The sequence below is a fragment of the Necator americanus genome, chromosome IV, assembly GCF_031761385.1.
Source record: "Necator americanus strain Aroian chromosome IV, whole genome shotgun sequence".
NCBI lineage: Eukaryota > Metazoa > Nematoda > Chromadorea > Rhabditida > Ancylostomatidae > Necator > Necator americanus.
In genome coordinates, this window is record NC_087374.1 from 9,222,485 (window position 1) to 9,239,058 (window position 16,574).

The 16,574-nt window shown below is 38.2% G+C and overlaps 1 protein-coding gene across 2 annotated transcripts; it reads left to right on the top strand.

The window, feature by feature from the left end:
- Positions 1–12,558: 12,558 nt before the first annotated feature.
- Positions 12,559–15,858, top strand: RB195_000736 (uncharacterized protein; the record flags this gene model as incomplete). Of its 2 annotated transcripts, XM_064197230.1 has the most annotated exons (8): positions 12,559–12,671; positions 12,731–12,854; positions 12,925–13,039; positions 13,102–13,245; positions 13,988–14,091; positions 14,153–14,261; positions 14,328–14,427; positions 15,759–15,858. In XM_064197230.1, the coding sequence occupies 8 exons, from the start codon at positions 12,559–12,561 to the stop codon at positions 15,856–15,858; spliced, it is 909 nt and encodes a 302-aa protein (XP_064053111.1). The 2 variants fall into 2 exon arrangements, with proteins under 2 accessions (XP_064053111.1, XP_064053112.1); XM_064197231.1 differs by lacking the exons at positions 13,988–14,091; positions 14,153–14,261.
- Between the last annotated feature and the right edge of the window lie 716 nt (positions 15,859–16,574).

Consider the following 16,574-nt stretch of genomic DNA (forward strand, 5'->3'; position numbering starts at 1 on the left):
GTAAAACAGAATTAATTCGGTGCAATCGATCTCATTCGCTGGTGGAAATTTTCAATGCAACAGAGCAGAAATAATTGGGAAAATTTTTCCCCAGTTTTTTTTTCCTTTCGATCAAAATTCAGTGCCTTGTTTTGAATGGGAGTCATGGAATTTTTGAAGAGCGTTTGCTTAATTATAAAGCGGGCACTACTTAATTTGATTTGAGTAGTTGTCACCTCAAAAACGTTTACGTTTTCAGTTATACTTCTGCAGCTCAGAGTCTAAAACTTGTGACTGCTTTAATTCCAGCATAGGATGTCCCGAAGGCCCTAACATAACCATACGAATTCACGGGAGGAAATAGTTTACAGGTTCGTATGGAGCAAATGGTTACAAAACGACACTTGAATTTTTGAGGAAGATAATGAGAGGAAAAAAAACGTTATGAATGTCAAAAACTAATATGATGGACGAATCCATCAAATTTCGTCCACAATGGATTCCACGCTTCAACAGCACAAAACGTAACATTTGCAGTTTTTCCTCGGACTATAGGAAATATAGGAGGAACGGGAAATATTTCGAAAACGCCGCGAAATCATTATCATACCAACTGAGAAGGTAAGGAATTAAAGTCACCAACGATAATAAAATAATAATATAATAATTTTGTTCTAATAATCATCTGTAGCAACAATTAATGATTGTAAGAAGTACTGTTTGTAGTTACAGTCAATGTAGCGCAATTGCACGCTAACCTTGTTAGAACAAATAATCGGTTGCTTGTTTAAAGGCATCAAAGCAAGGCATGGAGAGGAGGGTGAATCCGTCTATTCCTTCCTAACTGGCGCAAAAAAAAACGGTCCGAAAGATGCGACTTCGAGCGTTCCCGGCGCTATTCTCTACAACGTTCCGGGCGCTATTCTCTACAACGAGTTCGATTGGAGCGCATTCGGAATCATCCTCCTCTCCATAATCTACGACCCCGCATAGGAATTCTCCACCTGAAATCAGCACCACCACAGTTTCGTGAGGTGATGCCTTTAAAGCAAGCAACATGGAGTATAAAAGCTTTTGCATTTTTGAGAAATGATTTCAAAAATTTGTAATTGTTCAAGGCGAATAATCGTTTCCGCATCTGTCAGAGTTAACGAATTATTTTCTATAAACAAGGTAAAGGTGGAGAAATGAGGCGCTTGAGAGGATAAATTACTGATGGCTTTGATTCTTCTATGGTCCTTACCAAGGTAAGGATGGGTGGGTGTGGTGTAGCGGTACGAGGTTCCGCTACCTGCACGATCGATCGGAGGTTCGAATCCGCCATAGTGCTCAACAAGCCTCTCATCTCTTCGGGGTCGATAAATTGGTACCAGACTTGTCTATGAGGATAAAAACACTGACTTGACGCATCGGCTAGCCACCGCAAGTGATTGTGTAGGCCAGTTACACGTTCCTGAACCTCAAGCGATTCTGAATTGAAGTGAACGCGGGGGCGCATCCCAAGCAGGTTTGATTAACGCCAGACGCTTTAATAAAATCTTAATACTACTTTAATAATAGGTAATATCACCGAAACGTAAGCTGTTAATAAAGAAAGATTATCATTATAGAATAATACCAAATATCTTAGCTATTGGTTCAAGCAAATCAACAAAAAAGCTACGTATTCAACATGCCAATATTCAGAGGCATGCGAACATGGACATTATTGATTTAAAGGCATCACTCCACAAATCTAGGATGGTGCGGGTTTTAGGTGGTTTATGCCTTTACGGAGTCGTAGATTATGAAGAGAAGGGTGATTTCGTCCACTTCCCCCTAATTGCCGTAAAACAATGGTACGAAAGATGCGGCGGGTGCACAAGGCTGACAGACTGAAATGAGCAGGATCTTCCTCCTCTCCATAATCCACGACCCCGTATAGGAACTCTCCACATGAAGTCCGTGCCACCCCAGATTCGTGGTGCTACGCCTTTAACATAGTTAGCGATGAACTGAACTTCCGATATCCAGCTAGAGGGGGCGTCAAGAAGTGAGAAGTGACAAAAGAAGATTGCATTGATGTGTCGGATTTCTCCTCCGCAAAATTCCGTTGCTAATCCCGACGTGTAAATAGAAAGCGAATAGGTCGCGTCCCAGATTCGGAAAAGGTTCGTGGAGCGATCGCGCAGGCGCTTGTTTCCCTGCTTCCGTTCGGATTGTCTCTCTTCGCCGATTCAATCCACTGCATAGCCGCAAGAACTCACCACACAATGATCCATGCGTGACGCCTGATCGTATTCTGCAATCAATATCTACCATATGTGCCTAAAATAGCTATAAAATTTCATTTTAAATTATGTCTATTCATAGTTCTTATTGGTTGAATTCTACGCAAAGTTCTTATTGGTTAAATTGCTCTTTTACAATTGATTTTTCTCTATCAATTTTTCAATCGATCAATCAATTTTTCGAATTCACTGTATATGCAATCAACAACACTGATTTTATTGTGTAGAGTTGCAATACTGTAACATTTTGAAATCGCTCAGTTGCTATGTGATCGTTTTTTTACGGATACTTAACGTTGTTGAAGTCGCAGAGCGAAACAAAAATATCCAAGCTTCCTAAACATCAAAGGTAACATCTACTTGATCATCATCATCATTTGATTGGTATGATGTCCACCGGCCGAATATTTGATCCTACTATCCGTTGAAGAGTTCCTGTTTCTTTATTTTCGTAACGCTCTCAGAGCAAAAAAAAAAATTAGGTTCGGTATCTAGAAACACAAACAATACTGTTTTCCGCAAAAAAAAACTTCCTTATTTTCTTTCCTCTTTTTTTTTTGTTAGTGTGTGTATGAAGGATCTCCCGATTTTGTGAACCTACTCAAAATCAGGAGGTAGTCCACTCTTCCGCAACAACACACATAAGAGTAGTTCGAAAGTTCTGTTGTCTTGAAACCTCAGCATTTTCCGTCTATGTTTTCTAATAGTTTGCCTACGAGGTATTTACGTGGAACTTTTATTTGCCTTTTATTTTTTTTTATTTGCCTGACGTTTCAGCTTTTTCGATGTCTTCAGAGGCCTAAATAGAGGTTGATTGGAGTAATCCCGTCAAGTACCACACTACCCTGAGTCAGTGTTTCGTTCAAAGTAGCTAGAACAGACCCCATATACATTGAAAATGATCTTACATAATGTTCCAATATGGAATAAGCGTAGCATTGCTCCAATCAACCTCTATTAAGGCCTCTGAAAACGGCGAAAAATCCGAAGAATGAGGCAAATAAAGGTTCCATCTAAAAACCTCGTAGGCATGCTATTAGAGCACATAGCACATTTTCCTTGATAAGCTGGGATCAACAAAATTAGTGTGCATCAATGTTAACAAAATGCTTCTGGGTTCCACTGTGGGTGGTGAGATTTTAATTGATTTCTCTCTTCACTGAATGGAGGCGTCGGGCGTTAATTTCAGCGCAGTACCTTCTCGGTTATTCCTATTGTTTTATCTTCTTTTTCCCGTTTTTCTTATCTCCGTACAAAATGAATGTTGGGATTAACTACATTTTTTTTTGTCTGCCAATCATATATTATAGCAACAGCGTATTTATTATATGCTGCTTGAATTTCTGTTGAAAATCTCTGCAAAAACTTTGCACTTTGCAGTAGCTGCTGCTCGGAATAAAAGTTTTAGACGTGAAAATTTCGATAATCTTTTCTGTGTGGTTACCTGAAGCGATTTTAAACAGAGCTAGTGAGTCTCCTTTGATGCTAAGATGCCTTGAAAACCAAATAGGGTTTTGAACGTTGTTACCTGTGAATGGAAGATGTTGGCGCAAGGATCACTGCCCAAGGAAGCATAACCGATCGGAACTTCAAAGGCGGCATATCACGAAACTGACGATTTTGATGTCTCTGTATGCAAATGTTGAATTCTGGATGTAGATTACGAGTATGAGCGCGACGACGCTCAATCCCTTCAAATCGTCCTCAAAAACGCCGTGAGAACCGGCTCAGTTCCCATGAGGTACGTTAGAACGTGCTACACTTGTACACATTACGTTTACCTCAGCGGCCTATTCATTGCTTTTACTCGAATAGGCTGTCGAGAAGACTCGACAATGATTTTCAACCGCTCGCTCGTGGATGCAACGCGTGCACAACGGTAGTTCGTTTTCACGTACTTCGTAGGAATATTCGTCGTTCCCACTCCGGTTTTCCGGACAATTCAACTAATTAATAATTAAGTGCGGCTGCGCTACCCATTCATTGCGCATGAAATTGCTGGATTCTGTTCAGTAAATGCAAGAAACAGGAGTAAGACATAATAAAAACTCACGACATTGGCAGCATAGAAAAAATTCATGTGAAATCTTGTCAGTTTTTCAAATTTCTGCCAATTCCGAACTTTTAACTTTTAACTCCTACATATGCTCTACATCCTTAACTCTAATTTTGTATACAGAGACCCCAACATCGTCACTTACTTTTCTTTATAGCGTTTATTCCAAACGATCAGACTAGGCTCATAAATATAAGGTTGTCTTCTGTTAAAAGTTCGGAATTGGCAGAAATCTGGAAAAACGAGACTGAACTGAAAAAAGATTTTACATGAATTTTATCTACGGTGCCAATGTCGTGACGTTTTTATCATGCATTACTCCTGTTTCGCGCACTGACTGAACAGAATCCAGCAATCTAGAATTATTCACAATGAATAGGACACCTCTCCGATTTACGTTTGGAAATCTCAGTGAAACTTTCGGTCATTTTTGTGATCGATAATAACGTGAGGAATTTTATACGTAGGGATTATCTGCACAATTTCCCTTACTCAGCTATGAAATAAAATTTCACCAAGCAGGTGATTAAATCAGGAAAAGGTCTTGTTTCTTGGATGTGGAGCTCATTAATAAATACCTTCATCGGGTTTTTTATGCACATTTATTTGTCTCATGGTTTAAGGGTTGTGCGTTTTTTTTTGTTGTCGGGATAAAACATCTTATAAAGATGAGTATATACATCTATACATTAGAGTGGATGATTTACTTCTTACTGTGTCCACAAATGTCTGGATAATAAGGTATATTGGTTTAGCTACTTGAAAACGTTCACTGTGAACGTCCGGTAGTTGTTTCTATTAGAGTGAAACCTATTTAATTTCACATATCTAATTAAAGGATAAAGTCATTAGTATTTCATTAATATCGAAAAAAAATTCCATACGGTTTTTTTTTGGTGTTCGTTATGAGTTGGTCGTTAGAGTTGACTCTGTTTTCTCCTATCTAACCTTCTTTTTTTCTTTTCTATTGTTTTTTTTTTGAAACTTTGGGTGCATGGTGTCCTAAAAAGATACAAGGGAGCCTATACAGTCGCTCATATAGCAGTCAAAATTAAATATAATAAATAGAATTAAAGAATCGGAATTAGACGCTTAAATAAGTTTAAACAAAATTATATAATAAATATCAATAGATAGAGCTTTAATAAATGTTTATTTATAGTCACTTTAACCTTTACAGTGTCCTAAAAAAGATGGCTAAATAAGGATCCTCTCATCGTTTCTATCTCTCACCGGGAGGAGTCCATTTCTGTTTGCGACATCCGTATCGATAGCTATCCAATCGTCCGATGACTATTCTTGTTCCCTTTGGATATCGGGATTGTGGTTATCCACTTCAACGGGAACGTTTCCTATCCCCATGGATTCTCGAATGCTTTTTGTGAAAAGAAAATAATGAAAGCCTTGATCACAAAATTTCTGTGGAGAATATTTTCAATTCGTGCATAATTTCGACACTTGATTTCGTGCAAATTCGAGCAAAAATCTCCCACAATCGACTTTTATTTGATCTTTTTTTTCGAACAAAACTTCTTTGTTCTTCTACCTGGGACTTCTTTCTGATGACACATTTGCTCTTCATCCAGAAAAAAAAAGTTTGGATAGAAATCTCCATCATTATAACTACTATTCGTAGATTTTTTATCAAATGATATTTTCTTCGAAATCGACTTTCAGTATCTCTAGGATGCTTGGAAGTTGATGGTTTCCATCTCTGCTCAGCATCTCAAAAAGCCCTTACAAATAGAAGATATATTCTTTGTCAATATTTTTCTTTTATTTTTTTAAAATCAATTCCCAGATCCAATTTCCACCAGTTATTTTTTCTCAAGAACTACACTTTTGGCTGCAATTAATTCGGAGCATCATTTTTTTTAGTGAAAATGTTGGCCGTATTCTTGCTAGTAACTCGTAGATGTGGCTTTCTTCATTTTTTATGGATGGCTGAATCGGAACTGCTCATTCATCAGAAAGAAACTCTTCAAATTAAGAAAATAAGACATGCAATTCTGTTGTAGCTACTTCGACTTTGTATGGATTTCGAGGAAACAGAATCTAACTTTCAATAGTCACTCCTCTTCGAACATTATGTAGTTTCTCGTTATTTTTTTATTTTTGTCACTTTCATTCTCAAATATTCCCGTTGTTCCTCTTTTCGTTACACTTTTCTTCGAGTCGCAGCTGTCCACAAAATAACTTACAGTAGAGATACGGATGCTTGAGCCGAACAAAAATCTATACAATTTCGGACATCGTGATAATTCTAATGGATACTTTTTCAAGAATACGGTGGCAGTTCTTACTCTCCTTCGGTGATCCTTCAATTTTGTTCTTAGGCAGCCGAATTACCGGAAAAAGAATTAGTAAAAAAAAAGATATGGGAAATAAAAGTGTCGCAAAATCTTGACATATTAGTCTTAATTGTGATTTTATGGGCTGTTTTGGTAAATTTTTTTCTTACAAGAAAGGTTCAAAGTAAGGTTGAACCGCATTTTTACAATCTATAATTAATCGGAAGAGCACATTTCAGCAAGAAAACAAATTAAACCACAGCTTTTCATGGTTGTTATAGTTGCCTTCAACATTTTTTTGATGTATAGATAAAATTTGGAAATTGGACTTCTTGAACACTTTTCCAATTGTGACCGCAGGCTATGTTATGTTAAAATTATTATCTTTTTTTACGAATGTTTAGCGGAATTTCTTTTCCTTCTCATCTGTTCTTAACGGTATGTCGGACAGATCCTGAGGAAAGGTTTTCACTGTTCTATACATTGTTCCGAAATCTCCCTTTTATGAGTAGTTAAGAGCGGGCTACGGTGGCCGACGGAGCCGTACGGTTATTCACCGTCACTTTTTTTGCCTCGCAGGTGTACCTCGATAATATGCGATCCTCGGACTATTGCTATTTTCTTATTGTTTCTTTTTTCCATCTTTGAAAAAGAAGATGTTGATGATCCCCAAAACGGGACAATTGTTGTGTTCTGAAAAGATCTTCTGACTGTACGTAGAACAGTTAGCGATTGCCTTTAGCGCTTACACTGTTCTCTAAGAAATTAGTTGATCCATAAGAAATCAGCTGATCCATAAGAAAGCTTGGATTTTTTTTTCAAATCAGTTCTTAAACAGAAAAGTCTTAACATACTGCAGTAAATGGGAGTCGAGGGTTGACATTCAACCACAAGGCGAAAGTTAGGAAGTTTCTTAGCTTCTTTATAGCTAATTAGTTCACATAATACCTTTGTGACCGCCCAAATTATCGTTGAAACTGTTCAGAAGCGTCATAGAAAAGCAATCCAGAGTATCTTCATGCGACGGATTCCTGTTTCAGCCCGAGAATACTCAGATCGTTAAAGCCAGCCCAGATCGATTCTTCTTCCTTCGCATCCGACCGACTGTACATGTAGCAGCCAAATTGCTCCCACTCTGATTCTGTAAATTAAGTAGATCAAGTGGGCAACATTTTTGTCTATCTCCACCAGAACATATCTCCTAACTGTTCTGACCATATTTTCCGAACTGGAAGGGAATCACGTGACGTAATGAGTAATAAAAATTTTGGAATTAGAAATATTAGAATCATAGACATGACATTTCTTGTATCTAGTTGAAATAATAGCGTTTTTTTCTAAATTTATTCTAGCGCCCAGAAAAAAAAAACTTTGACGTCATATAACAAATTGTTTCATGATGGAGCATTTCTTTCTCTACAAGATAGTGTTTTTGGTTTTTCATACTAATTTGATTTTTGCCAAATTTTTTAATTTAGTACCATAGATTCCTAAATTCTTCGAGGCTACACAATATCTTGAAAGTAAAAATTAATTGTGTCCTTTCTATCAAGAGGTTTTTTACTTCTATTATTACTGGTTCGTTTTGAAACTTTCTGAATAAGTTTTACATGTATATATTTTGTATAAAATACCTAACAAATGTCCAGAAATCGATTTAATGTTTTAATTCGTCGAGGCCTTTCCAAACTCTTGCACGGGGTCAAAGGAAGAATTTTGTAAACACTTAAAGAAGGCTCTTGATTTCTCCCTGACCACAGTTTTATTGGTTGTTTTAGTAAATTCTTGCAGTTCCTTTCAACAAAGGTTCAAAGTAAAGACGAACCATAATTTTGCTTTCTTTCAGCTCTACTTTCGATTTGCACTACTACTTCTATTCAAATGATCCATGAAAAAAGTCAGAAAGTTGCGGTCACATTTATGTGACATTACGGCTTCTATCTCAACTAATTTCTCTTCAAACAATGACATTTTCGTGCGAACACACAGCCTCATCCAAAAGACTTGTGGATCGGGTTGTGTTAGACGCTCTCGAGCGACGAAACGCTCGGCTAATTCGGTGCTCGTGTTTAGATGAGACCGAACAGGATACATTTTTATGGACACTCCGAAGTGCCCTTGTACTTCTATATCCTTCATGGTACATTCCACAATCACCGTTAAATGTATAAGTGGGGCCTGTTCCCTTAGTCGTAATGGATTCCGTCGACATTTATTCCGATATTCGTTCGAATATTTCGATATTCGTTTAGAAATTCTTCAACAAGCTTTACTGCCACTATAAAAATGAAAATATGGAAACATATGGAAAATATGGAGAATGTGGAAACAAGCGTGCTTCATGTCTAAGTAAAATCTCTGTGTTTCTGTGAATTCCTCTACAACACCCTCTTTCGCCTCAAAATTTTATGTAGTATATCCTCAGCTATTTCTTCGCAGGCTTTCAGCATGAGCTTCTTTTTTTTGTGTTGCTATTTTTTCCGTGGTCGAAATCCTTTCAATATCAATCAATCCTTGAATGTAGGCCTTATTTGCATGTTACACCTGAAGTTGTGATCGGCGAGAGTCATTGCGTCCCTCCTTTTGACCCAATTCTTTTGTGGTTTGCGGTGTATTTCACTTCTCCCAAGAGCTAAATATGTCATATATTTTTTACTTTAGCTATGCTGCTTCAACCTGCGCTAAAATTGCTTTCATTCAGTGTATGTCTAAAAATTATCCACGGAAGGTGTTTTCTTTTTATACATTGGTGAGATGACTTTTACGAAGAGAAGTATCTGTGATTAGATCCTTAAACGGAATGAAATCAAAAATCACTAGATTCCTTTTTACACCTTGTCATTTCATGATTTTCTTTTCTAGACATTTCTAGTAGAGCTTTTCAGTACTTATTTCTGCTATTCTTCCTTTTTTTCATTTTATCACAGTAGAATAGCGCTGGGTTTACAAAAAGACCGCCCCGTCGTCCCCGCCTCTTTTTCGCTTTCAGACTGACTGATTTCAGACTGAAATCCACCATATATTCTGCCAAAACACTGAGCATTTTTGGAGAAGTTAACGAGAGTTTAACTTTCTGCGCAACCGTATCCTTCATGCAGAAATGACATGTGATCATTTTCACTGGTTTTAGATGAACCACCACAATTATTTCCTTGAAAAATCTACATCTTACGGAACTAATTACGGCGAATGCACCCACATACAGGAGAAAGAGCGGAAGACGAGAGATTTGAGTGTGTCAACGATATGCGATTATCCAGACTTGTCAGAAAATTGAGGATGAGTCAGATGGAAACATTAACTGTTTTCAACGCTCATATTTGCCATTTCTAAATTATAGTTATTATTATTAGTTTATTATAATTATATTACCGATAGAAAGGATTAGTTTAACTAGCATTCGCTTAAAATTGTGCTAACGTTTCATTTATTTCAATACCACTCTTGGCTACAACTCAAGCAAATCAATTTTAAAAAAGTTTCATTTATTGTAAATTTTTGCTGGAACCCCTTTTATATGGTTTGCTACGATTAATGAATAATCCACGTTTGGTTTGTCAAGAAATTGCTGCAAATCCTAACACATTCAACTTTTTCCACCTTTCAAACGTTGCGAGCCAGGCATTTTCCCCTCCGATCGCTGAGAAGCGTTTTTGCAAGGTCCAGCACTGCTTTTTCATGACAACGCAGCGCCGATTGTGGTTTTCGGGGAAAAAGAAGTTTGCAAATGGAGACATTTATCGGAGAAATGGTGGAACACACACATTGCACTCATTCTTGAGGCTTCTACATCCTACATATGCAGGAATTTTCTCGCAATATCCAAAGATCCTCGCGTAAAATTGTTTCGATCGCTTCGTACTGTCTTTTTTTATTCTCGACATCCATTTCCGTAAAAACTACTTGAGTCACATCTTCATGTTTTTTCAAATTTTTTTTTGTCTTGCTCACTTCTAGAAAGATGTCTTTCTTCGTTCCCCTGCATATCTACTGTTGATTTTTCGCTGTTAAGTTCTATAATTGAGCTGAAATTATAAGGGCGGATGTGGCGCAGTCGGTAAGAGGTCCACTGTGGTCGCAAGGTTCGTGGTTCGAAACCGCCCTAGTGCCGACCATCCCTCTGGGTTCCATAAATTGTTGTCAGATTTGTCTGATAGGATAAAAACGCTGGCGTGATACATCGACTGGTCTCTGAAAGCCATTTTATACGCCCAAATGCGTTCTAGAATCTCTCCAAGATTGCGTATTCCAGTAAAAGGCGTTGTCAGATCCCAAGTGGATTGATACGCAGGAGATTTTACCCTTCTTATAATGGCTAACTGCTTAATAATTTGAAGATCGTTTTCCATACATTGTATCTTTCACTGACGGTGGTAAACAAGGGATTCTGGTCTTAGAATCCTTAGTGATTATGGTTATGATTGAGGTTAGAGGAACAACCTGTTAAAGAGTAGATTTTCCAAGTTTTAATTACATTATGATGTGCTGTAGGGATGTGTATCCCTGAATCCGAGCAATCTTAAGAATGATTTACAATTGTTCCAATCTTTTAAAAGAGCATACCACTTCTTTCTGGCTAAGTTGTTTTTTTTTCGTTATAGATTTCTCAAATGAGCAGCACCAGTAGAATATGTTTCCATTTCCTAATTCTTACTGACCTTTAATCCAATAGAGGTCAATAAAAAGTATGGGACCTTAAATACTTTTGGCTAGAAAGCGTCTAGAACCACCTAGCTTCTACCTGAGCCGTCAGGAAAAAGGCGTTTTCTGAAATTTTTTTCGAAGTGTGAAAAATAAGTACTCAGATATCTACATGTAACTATCTAAGTAAATGTTGGTTATCCGCAAAATTTTTATCTGATCTCTAGAGGTTTAGTTAGAAGTTTTAATAAGAAGATGCTGGACCCGTTAACCAATCCCTTTGCGGTGTTTCTACGCGTTCAACTCAGAATCGAACTTAGGTTCGCCTATGCAACCCATAAAGTGAATTTTAGTGCAGTAGATATAGTCGGGTAAAAACGACATGAGGCACTGTGCAGTTGTGTAAGCGGCTGCGCTGGAAGCGGTGCGGTGGAGCGCAGCGGCACGGATCGATGAGGAACCCTCTCTAGCACCATTCATCGTTGCAGTTTGCGATGGTTCCTATTCTAGATTCCATCGCATCGCTTCGAGCGCAGCCGCTTGCGCGAATCCACCGAGTTTCATGCCGCTTTGACCTGACTATGTATCAAGTAGGTGTTCCACCATTTTGAGAGAAATTTTTTGCCAATTCATCGTCTCCGAACGGATGAAAACGTGGTTGGTATAGTTCCGCTTCAAACCTTTTACCACTGCGCTGCGCTAGCCGTCAGTTCAGCTAGCGGGTTTTTTTTATAACAAATTCATTAAGACGATTTGTTCCAGCAGCCATCAGCGGCAAAGGTACGAGTGCATTACCTCCTCCAACGTAAAAAAAATCATTGAAACCTCGTCATCATCACTTTTTCTTCTCACGAAAACACTCTTTCGTCGCTCTGATTAAGCAGTTTTCAGGATTTTCAGTACATTGTTCGTATCAGCTTATGGCGAATTTTCTCCTCCAACTTTTTAGCGTCAAGTTTTTTTTTCAGCTTTACGTTCGCTTCCTTATTTGAAGGCACGAAAGGAATATTTTAATGTACATATTTCAGTGAGGGTGGGACGTTTGGCACATTTTGCTTACTATTTAAAAATCTGTTCTTTTTTTTTTCTTCTTTGTTTTCTTTTTTTCGAGAGTTGATTTTTTATGCATAAATCTCATCCGAGAAATTAATTAGAAGTTACAAATAGATATCTGAGTGCTGCTTAGTGCCATGTTTCTATGGAAAATCTATTTTTCCTCTTTTACCTGGATGTTTGCGCGTACAGTCCGTGCTGCTATTAATCTTTGGTTAATGTTCCATGTATTTGTTATTTTAGCACTTCTTGGGACACAGTATAAAATATGTCAAAGGAAGAAAAAGGTGAAACAGAAAAGTCACCAACACCTCCACTGAATGCCAAAGGACTTTTCGAGACCTACGAGAAGGACGGGAAAAGAATCACTGAGATATTGAGGTCAGAACCTCTCGGCTCGGTGTTTTTTTTTTCGCTAGGATTTCACTACAACTATTCAGGTTTAACGCAGTCGAGGTGTTCTTCGCCGGATTCATTCCACCATTGGTCGGTTCCGTTTCAGCTATCGCTATCGCGTTGATATTTCACAATGACGAGATCAGCAACTATAACTGGCAATGTGGTGTAAGTTTCCTAGAATTTTCCAGAGAAATAAACAATAATTGATTGATTCGTCTTCAGTGTTCATTTTCAGCGAGCTCGTTTACCTTCTCTTTCTCGTATCATCAATTTGTCCGTAGAAAGAACGTTCTGGCAGTTGTTCCTCCTCTTTCACGTGCCTATAAGAGTAATCGAACTTGTCACAGGCTGTAAGTAAGCACAAATCACTCTCAAATAATATTATTTGCACGGAAATAACTTCCAATTACAGTTTCGCGATATAAACGATTGCGGAATATCCACTACACTCACACTCGACTCTATGAACTCGCAAGATACGGCTATTTCTATATTGGACTAGCTGAACTGGTCTTTCTCTCAGCGCTTTCTATCGTTGGAGAAAGGGAGAACATACGTGGGTTTTTCGTGGATTTGTTCGTTATCATTGAACAGGATCGATCACCTCGGGCTAAAAGCTGTAGCAGAGAAAGACACCAACTGTACAGTACTTTTCTGCTGATTTATTCGAAGTGTAAATAATAAATTTAAAAATTAAGACTATGTAGAAATACTCAGCATTCAGGATGTAACTAGCGACTAAATTATTAAAGGCATCACCCCACGAATCTGAGATGGTGCAGATTTCAGATGGAGTATTCTTGTAAGGGCTAGTAGATTATGAAGAAGGGGTGATTCCGTCCATTTCTTCCTAATTGCCGTAAAAAAACGATCCGGAAGATGCGGCGCGTGCACAAGGCTGGCGCGCTCCAATCGAACTCGTTGTAGAAAATAGCGCACCGGAGCGCTCGAAGCCGTATCTTCGGGGGCCGTTTTTTACGGCGACTATTAAGAATCATCTCGTATACGAATGCTCCACCTGAAATCCGTACCACCTCAGATTCGTGTGGTGATGCCTTTAAGCAACTTAAAGAAATTATTTGTACCGTTTAAATCTATAACATTGTTGAAGTCGCTACCATTATACTACTTTGAGTGCTTATTCAAAAATATTACAACTAAAAATGTTCTCATCTACTGAAAGATGTATAATTATTAATGTCAATATAATTTTATGGATCCTGCAACGTTAATCCTATGCCAGAGATTAGATAATTGCTCCTGAACACTTCTTGAACTCTTACACTGTCACATTTCAGAGATGCACGTCATTTTCTTCTACATCTTCGGCTTCTGCGGCATCGCCCATATGTTCTCCAATATTTTCTGCCATGCCCACTCACTCTACTACATAAACCCTTACGTTCGTGAATTTCCCTCCTCTCAGATTTTAAGTACTTAAAAAACCACTTTTTTCACTTCAGGGTCGGCTTTCTTATTATCTGAAAATTATTTTCACATCCCTTTACGTTCTGTCAGCTCCGGTCCTAGTGGGTGCTTTCATTTTGTATTGGAAAAAATGTATTACATGGGGTGAGTGTTATGTTTTTATAAGTGCTTATTCTTTTCTTGATATTTTGCGTACTGTATAAATTACAGCCTATGACGTATTTGCAATCTGTGAGTATTGCGGAGTTTTCTTGAACATTTGCTTCCATGGTTGTGCATTCTTTGATATCCGGTACAAGGTGTGCTTCAGGTAAGCGCTTCTGTGCTATCCAGAAAAGCTAATTTGCTCCCAAAAATCACCCAAAAATAAACAAGTGTGCTGATCTCAGAGTGATGTCGATATAGGTCCACTCTTGGTGAAGTATAACCCAGTAGGACTTCCGAATAAACCCGGATAAAGCTTTATAAACTTTATTCTGATAGAAGGGCGGATGTAGCGCAGTCGGCAAGAGGTTCCGTTGTCTGCACGATCGATCGAAGGATCGAATCCGCCCCAGTGCTCACCAAGCCTTTCATCCCTCCGGAGTCGATAAATTGGTACCAGACTTGTCTGGGAGGAGAAAAACACTGACTTGACACATCGGCTAGCCCCCGCAAGTCATTGTAGAGGCCAGTTACACGTTTGTGAACCTCTAAAGATTCTGAATTGAAGCGAACGTGGTGGCGCATCCCACGTGGATTTGTTAACGCCAAAAACTTTATCCTTTATCCTTTATATAATATGTAAAATAAAAGTAAAGCGTAGAGTAAGAAGTAGTATGGAGCGCAAAGTCTTGTATTTCTATTGATTGACTGATTAACGGATTGATATGCGGATTGATCAACGCCAGACACTTTATCCTTTATCCTTTATTCTGATGGGATGAGTCGGCATAGGGTTCCGTTGTGCTTGCCTGTTCGATCGGAGTTTCGACTCCGTCCTGCTGCCAACCAAGCCCGTCATTCTGCCGAGGTCGACAAATTGGTACCAGACTTGTCTGGGAGAATAAGAAAACTGACTTTATAGGTTCGCTGGCTTCTGCAACAATGTGCAGGCTACACACGTATTTATAAATTTTGAACGATTCTGCATTGAAAATGAATACTTGGGCAAAGTGCCGCTTGTCTCGACGGTTAAACAACCATCTGCAATTTATTGCATGTGAGAACTGCGATGGTTTCCAGTTCCGGTCAAAAAGTTGCTTCATTTTCTCATTTTTATCCACTAAGAGCAAAAAATCACCTACCTCTCTTCATCCTACAATATCTCCGCAGTATCCATCGCCTCCTGGACTCATCACTGGAGATGAAAAAAAATACATGAAAAAGAAGAAATGCATTAGTACAGGAACATTTTCTAGCTTTTTATGATTCTGTCTTCACTAGGCCGTCATTTGCGGTTGAAAAGGGAAACAGATATGGATGTCTTCCCGTTTCTGTGAAGTGTACTGCTGTCTGAAGGTTGAACTTTTTGGTATTCATAAAATATGTCAAAGCTTTGAGGACAAGCCGCTTTTTGTGAGGAACAAAGAAAAAGAATGCCTAAGAATAAGAAAAAATAACTATGAAAACACTTTTATGTGATATGTTGTGTAATTTCAGCGTTCGTCATGTGGAACCAGTGAAAAATAAGGAAGGAGAGGAGGTGGGGAAGGAGAAAGTGAACGGTGACATTGAGCTGAAGGATCGTGCGCACGGCTGAACGCATCCACGTTCACCCGCTCAAGAATCTCGAAAGGGCCACGGGATCGGCCTGGGAGAGGCCTGGTGATTTCCCTTTGTCACATCGCTAGTTATCCTGGAAGGTGCTATTGTTTATCTTTTTGTTTGTATATGGAGAATTTCTTCTTTGGTTTTTTTTTTCTCAGTAGTTACTTCATTTCATTCGCTCCAAAAATAACCAAAAGACGAGTTGAAATGATTTTTTTTAGGTAAAAATTGCCCATTTCTGATGTTACAGTTGGTAGAAAAATGTTTAGTCTTAATTGCATTTCCTTCGTTCATTCAGAAAAATATAATTTATTTGATTTTTTTTTGTTTCAATATCAGAATATTGCAGTTTTGATAAGGTCTTATACAAACAATGATCCTGAATGTGTCTCTCTTTCCGTGACTAAGATGTTGTTTGCAATTTTCCTCAATACTGAGTATTTTCTGCGTCCAGGTGTAGCTTAAAACACATATAATTTCAAACATCAAGTATCCATAAGTATATGAGAAAAGCAGAGATATTTATTATTTATTGTTTTTATTATTGTTCATTTCATTTGTTTTATGATATTTTTTATTTGCCGCATATCATTACACTTCGATTTCCTCTTGCCATACGAACTTTCTTTTCATTTTTTTTTCAATTTTTTCCAATCTTCATTAACTATGTTACATTTCCTAACAATACGTTACTATTGCATTTGAAAA